The 6981-nt window shown below is 33.8% G+C and overlaps 1 protein-coding gene across 2 annotated transcripts; it reads left to right on the top strand.

Annotated features, from left to right (window-relative positions):
- Positions 1–1988: 1988 nt before the first annotated feature.
- On the top strand, positions 1989–6886 carry LOC111017732 (glycoprotein 3-alpha-L-fucosyltransferase FUT11). Of its 2 annotated transcripts, XM_022293577.2 has the most exons (8): positions 1989–2525; positions 3278–3442; positions 3514–3608; positions 3691–3935; positions 4743–4847; positions 5244–5400; positions 5532–5759; positions 6336–6886. In XM_022293577.2, exons 1-8 carry the CDS (start codon positions 2133–2135, stop codon positions 6589–6591), a joined length of 1644 nt encoding a protein of 547 aa, XP_022149269.1. In that variant the 5' UTR covers positions 1989–2132; the 3' UTR covers positions 6592–6886. The 2 variants fall into 2 exon arrangements, with proteins under 2 accessions (XP_022149269.1, XP_022149271.1); XM_022293579.2 differs by lacking the exon at positions 3514–3608 and having other exon boundaries at positions 1990–2525; positions 3278–3438.
- The last annotated feature ends 95 nt before the right edge of the window (positions 6887–6981 follow it).

Genomic DNA, 6981 nt, shown 5'->3' with positions numbered 1-6981 from the left:
ACTAGTAATTGTGTTCTTCTTCTTTTATACAAACTTCTAATATTTTTTTTATTGTTAGATATCTTTTTTGTTGACAAAATTAATTTATAATCAACATCAACTTAGTTGAATAGAAAATCGGATTCACTCCTTCTTGATTCATAAAAATCGTATTTACTCCTTCTCGATTCATATTTTTATATTTGTTGTATTAGAACGAAAAATATAATTTATAAAGAATAAATAACTATAGGTTGGTAAATAATACTTGGTAATTTATTTTTTAAACATTTTAAACTTCAAAGATAATAATAATAATATTGTTAATAATGTAGAAATATATGTGTATATGTGCATAAACATTATTCAAATTTATTATATATGTTTTTGTTGAAATAATATTCAGTATGTAATTTGTAGTTGAGATAATAATAATAGTTTATTTTTCTTAAAAAAGAAAAAAAAAAGTTGATGAAATTATGAGGGTGTTTTTTGTTTATGGTATAAGAAAAGTACAAGAGTACTGTCGTCTGTAAAAAAAAGGTTTTCAAATATAATTTTGATCCATGAAATTTAATGATTAAATTATCATCCTTTTCAACCTTTAAAATATCTATTTTGATATGCGAAATTTATTTTAATATTTTAACTTTTAAAAAATAATTGTTATGAATCTCGATATATTATTTTTTTATTTAGTAGTCGCAGTAGCAACGATAATAATAACGAGGTTGAGACCATGTAAAAAAGAGTGAGTTGTGACCAAGAATAAAATCAACGATGATAGCAAGGTTTGTCTTAATATAAAAAGTGAATGTGAGAAATGAGGAAAAGTGAAAAATAAGATACCACTATCATCACCTTACAGTCCAATTAAAACAAAAATAATATCTGGTTAACTATCACATTTCTATTAGTCAGCTACTCAACAATCTCGAGGACCATTAAAAACAACTTTATAAATCTCATAGATTAAAAATGTCAATTTAAAGTTCCACAGAGCAATATAACAATCAGCGGTTTTTCTACATTTACAAAATAAAATAAATAAAAGACTCAAGGAAGCCGCCACTTTAAAATATAAGCTTTACATATATACATATTACAAGTTGTAATTTATAGATAACTAAATAATTAGAGAATAGATGTAAACTTCGGCATAGATCAATCAATTAAGACGTAGAGATAACTTCCATTAAAAGCAAGCGGTTTAAAAATTGAATCTCATTGTCGATCCCGAGATGACGCAATGACAAAAGTCTTGGGTCTTGTCTTGTGGCATAATCTATCATGGGATATTGGGTTGAAGTCCTATGCTAGTCACTATATTGACAAACTCAACCAACAAGTTCTATTTACACAGATCCAATTTTGAGAAATCAAAAAAATACCAAAGGTCTAATAACTCAATACAAAAGTTACGATCTCAAATTTAAAGAATCAACGAGCTAACAACAACCATCAATTTGGTTGCAAAATAATAGCAAGTACTTACAAAAATAATAAGCTCTAACATTTATTAATTCACATACAAGTGTGAAAAATATTTCTAACAGCCTCTAATATTTTCTAATGTTTCTCCATTTTATGTTAATTTTACATCAAATTATTACCACCGTCAAATGGTGGTATAATGGGTTTATGGTCGAATGGGATTATCCCTCCCCAATTAGAATACTGCGGACGCATAAGTAAGATTTGTCCCATTTGGAGACGAATCTCACGTCATTTCATTTAATAATCATTGTTTTTAGTTTACTTCCAGGATTAATGTTTCATCTCGAAAATATTTATGGGTCAAATATAAAAAATAAAAAATAAAATTTTGAATTTTTAAATGCAAAAAAAAAAAGGAAATAGATATCAACTTTAGTTTTTATTTGTTTGATCATAAAAGTTATGGATTTTTTCTAGTTAGAAGGAAAAAAAAAGGGCTTAAAGCCTTAAACATATAAATAGTTCATAAACAGAACCAAAATATACTTTAAATAATATATATTAAAAAAAAGTACCGGCTCTAATTTCACGAAGATATTCCTTGATTTTCTGGTCCGAGACCATTGAAAACCAAGCGATTCCATCATCATCATCGTCAAATTCCCCAAATTACGAATTTCTGGGGAAACAAAAATCAAATTAAGGAGACCGGATCGATGAGCATTTTCGCTAATCAAAGAGGTTCCAGATCATGGACCACCGGAGAGGAGCTGCCGGTTTCCAATGGGGTTCCGATTCCTCCCAAGAAAAAATGGTCGAATGCGATGCCTCTGTTCATCGCCCTCGTCGTCATAGCCGAGATTATTTTTCTGGGTAGGCTCGATGTGGCGAAAAATGTAGCCATGGTCGATTCATGGGCCGATTTATTCTACCGTTCGCCACCTTCCCGTGCACTGATCGGCGGAGCCGATGATTTCAATTCTCGGCCACTCGACGGCGACCGCATTTCGGAATTGGGGATTTGTGAGGAGTGGTTGGAGAAAGAGGACGCCGTGACATATGCCAGAGACTTCGAAAAGGAGCCGATTTTGGTTTCTGGTTCTGATGAGGTTTGCTTTCCCTTTTTGGGATTAATACAATATCCCCTATGCTTACGTTTCATTCTAATGTACTGCATCTATGTTCAATAATGTACCGATAACACTAAGCATTGCATCGACGTAGAATCCGTATAATGTTACATGTAAGGAATATAAATCAACGATTCATTTTTCTATATCATTTGACGTGCAAATTTTGGCGTAACTTTTGTGTTTTGTATGCCCGGAGAGAGAGTTCATATATAGTTTTTGTCTATTAGGAGCTTAGATGTTAGTTTAGTGGCAACTGGCAAGATAGTTTCGTGTCCTTATGCTTGGCAGGAATTGAGCTTGAACGTGCAAACCTGAGTACGAGGTGAGCTAAAAGGATGTGGTGGCTTAACATTTGGAAGGGCCAAGGCCTTCAAAGTATTCTATCGAAGCATCTGTTTTTTACCACGATGAGAAGAGAAACTCTTCAATTGACTTTCTTTGATATTTTAAATCACCCTAAGAAATCTTTGGTTCATCTTGTATTTGTTCCTTCATTATGTTTTAAGGCCACCGTGAACAGGGGAGGGGAATTTATCTATACTATGCATAGCTTTTCCTCACCAGTACACCAAAATTCATTAATTTGTGTATAAAGTTTCAGGGTGACTATCTAATTATATTGTCGTCGAGTTTCATTTCTCGTGGGACTCAAAGCTCTAAAATCCCAATTTGCTCATGTTTTTTAGCCAATATATTTTTTAACCTTTTGAATTAATTATTGTCTACAGGGGAGGAAATCTTGTGCTGTAGGGTGTGAATTTGAGACCAATTCAAGTAAAGATCCCGATGCTGCTTTTGGTTTGAATCACCAGGGTGGAATGCCTTCAATTATTCGATCTATGGAATCATCTCAATACTATGGAGAGAACAATATTGCCCAGGCACGACGGTGGGTAAGCACAATCTCTTATCTTTCCATTTTTTTGTCGAACAACCTCTTATCTTTTCATTTTTCTCTTTGGAGGACAAAATTTTCCATTTCTTAGTAAGAACATCTTTAATGTGGGCGCACGAACCATCAAAAGACTTACAGAGTGAAAATCAATGTTCAAGCCTCTTGTAAGATTAGGAAATAAAAGAACCAATCTCAATTCTTATTATTTCCAGAATTCATAAGATAATCTTTGATGCTTTCTTGTAGGAGTGGCTATAGTATAGTAATGACCACCAGTCTCTCATCAGATGTACCTGTGGGATACTTTTCCTGGGCTGAGTATGATATCATGGCTCCAGTGACGGCAAAGAGCGAGAGTGCCCTTGCAGCTGCTTTCATTTCCAATTGCGGTGCTCGTAACTTCCGCTTGGAAGCTCTTGAGGCTCTTGAAAAGCTGAATGTCACAATACATTCCTATGGTGCTTGCCACAGAAATCGTGATGGAAGCAGAGGTGCAATTAATCAAATTTTTCTTGTGATCACAAATCTAACATATTATTTATTCATCTGTTAAATCTCTTGCTTATATGGTTCAGTATTTTTTCCTTGTCGTTTGTAATATGCTTTTCTTTTTAAGCCACTAAATTATCAGTTTTTCTTCCTCTATGGGACTTCCATCATATTGTTTGTTATTAAGAAGAAAGAGTACTTCTCTCATCATTTGTTAGATCTACAGTCATTTATTGTTGTTGTGTGCTTATGGTGATAAGTGCATGCTTCAAATGTTTGCTATCTTTTAATCTTGATAACATGGCAAGCATGAACACACTATTTTTCAGACATGGATGCACACTTGATGCACGACCTGGAGTACAATGATTTTCAAATTTGGTTACATTTGAAACGTGTACAGGATGCACATTAAGAAATATTCAAGCCATTTAGGGGACATGTTTAGTAGAGAAAATAGAAAAACATGATAATTCTTCAACCAAACTGAGAAATATTTACATCCAAGTAACCAAGATACAAATAGAAACATGAACCTGATGGGGTGATGTGAGAAGACGTGGAAGATGTTTAAGTTGAAAGATTTTTTTTGGTAAGATTTTATTACCGGGTGGATTATTTGACTGGATTTTGTTGTAGTGAAAAGTTTCCCATACCTGGACTTCTCGTGTCAAATAAATGGGTCTATGGGTTAGATATGCTTATAATTGGTTGGTTAAACTTTTTGGGGGACCTTATATCTTGATTTATACAGTTGTATATAGTAGTGAAAAGATTTGTAATACACATTTCTAATTTGCTCTTTGCAGTGGACAAAGTGAAGACTCTGAAGCGCTACAAGTTCAGCTTGGCTTTTGAAAATTCCAACGAGGAAGATTATGTGACTGAAAAATATTTTCAATCTCTAGTTGCTGGTATGAAAACTAAACCTCTTCACCGACTCTTGGATATCACTTTTTTTTTTCTCATTATCCATTCAATGATGAGGTCTAACATAATTGTATTTCTTTTATATACTCACATATTTCTCAAACATTTGAATTGGAATTGTAATTCGAGAGAGATTTTCATGTATCAGAAATGTCTTACAATAAAAATTCCTTCGTTTTGCAATGACAAACAGACAAAGAGTTGCTTGAGAATTATTTGCTTCCTTTTTCAATTTTATTTGTCAATTTGTCTTACGGGTACTGGAGAAAGAATTATTTCATTCATCAATCCAAAATCCGGTCCTTGTATATGAATGGTCTTACGGATGCTTAATTGCTTATACTAATGAAAGTTATGGCTTTTTTTTTTTTTTTTTGCAGGAACTGTTCCAGTGGTTGTTGGTGCTCCAAATATTCAAGAATTTGCTCCTTCACCTGGATCCGTTTTGCATATCAGGGAGCTTTCAGATGTTGAGTCAGTTGCCAACTCTATGAAATACATTGCTGCTAATCCTGTCGCATTCAACAACTCTTTGAGGTGAAATTTAAATCTTTGATAAATGAGATATTTGATTCTTAGATTTATATTTGTTTGTTCATTGGATAGTCATCAGGTCTATTTTTTAATATTCCACCTCAACTTCATGCATCTGGTATTTCCCGTTTTAGGTGGAAATATGAGGGTCCAACTGATTCTTTCAAGGCACTATTGGATATGGCTGCAGTTCATTCGTCATGTCGCCTTTGTATTCATTTGGCAACTGGTATTCATGAGAGGGAAGAAGAGGGCCCAGCATTCAAAAAGCGACCTTGTAAATGCACCAGAGGTTCGGATACCGTTTATCACTTGTATGTTAGAGAAAGAGGAAGGTTTAATTTGGAGTCCATCTTCTTGAGGTAATTCATATACCTTTTTCAAACTTTCTGGATCTCTGAGACGTCTATTTTTCTCAAACAAATTCCACCACAAAGCCAGATGCTGCACCATTGGTCCAACTTATGTTGATATAGCTGAAAATGAATTATAAAATGTACGTATGTTACTCAGTTTTTCTAACTTTGGGATGGTAAAGTGTGAGTTTATGATTACTAAATAGTGTATAATATAAAAAAATGGTAGACGGCCAGTGAAAAAGTAAAAGGTGTTTAGAAAGAATGAGTTCAAATTATTGTAGCCATATCTTTTGTAGGGGTTGGGTGTTTGTCTGGTGTGATTAGTCGAGGTGTGGTGCGCAAGCTTGGAATACTCCGTCATAGATGAAATATAAACAAATAAAAAAGAGAATTTATGTGACCTGGTTCATTAAATTCATAGTCTGGGATTTACCATGTATCAAACTTAACTTTGCCTTCTTAACTTCAAGTTATACAACTCGTTAGCCAAAAATTAGAGAAAATAATGTAGTGTACATACGTTGTCCAAATTCTGCCCTCTTTTTTTCAGAAGAAAATATCTCAAACCTTAGTTTGCAGGTCCAGTAATCTGACTGTTGAAGCGTTGGAATCAGCAGTGCTTTCGAAGTTCAGTTCTTTGAAGCACGAACCAATTTGGAAGCAGGAAAGGCCCGAAAGCATAAGAGGAGGGGATGAATTAAAGTTGTATAAAATATACCCAGTTGGGTTGACACAGAGGCAAGCTTTACATACCTTCAAATTTAAAGGGGATTCTGATCTCAGAACACACGTGGAAGATAACCCATGTGCCAAATTTGAAGTCATATTTGTATAGATTGAGATTGAAGTTTGTTTCCTTCATGTTTGACTTGAACAGAGGCTGCCACAAACCCCTTTGTAAATGATCTCCTGAGATAATGGCCCACTTTAGTTTAGAGAGGAAATTACACCATTATATATGATCTTTTCCCAGGGTGAACATCAATAGTTAAATTTCAATCATTTGGGGGGCAGAGAATGTCTCTTCCCCGTAATTTCTGTAATTTCGAGGATGAAATGTAATATTAGTTACATTGATGTTTTGATCGTTGAGCTATATTGGTGAATTTGAATAAAATGGTCTGATCATATATCATAGGGGTATGGAATTTGTCCTGTATATATACTATTATTATATTGCACTCAAGGTGGACAAAGTTTCAATTCTACCTCAATGTTAGAACAT

Source organism: Momordica charantia, assembly GCF_013281855.1.
Source record: "Momordica charantia cultivar OHB3-1 chromosome 10 unlocalized genomic scaffold, Mcharantia_2.0 BLBB01000010.1, whole genome shotgun sequence".
NCBI lineage: Eukaryota > Viridiplantae > Streptophyta > Magnoliopsida > Cucurbitales > Cucurbitaceae > Momordica > Momordica charantia.
The sequence above is the reverse complement of the archived record's forward strand: the minus strand, read 5'-3'. Positions and strand labels throughout refer to the sequence as shown.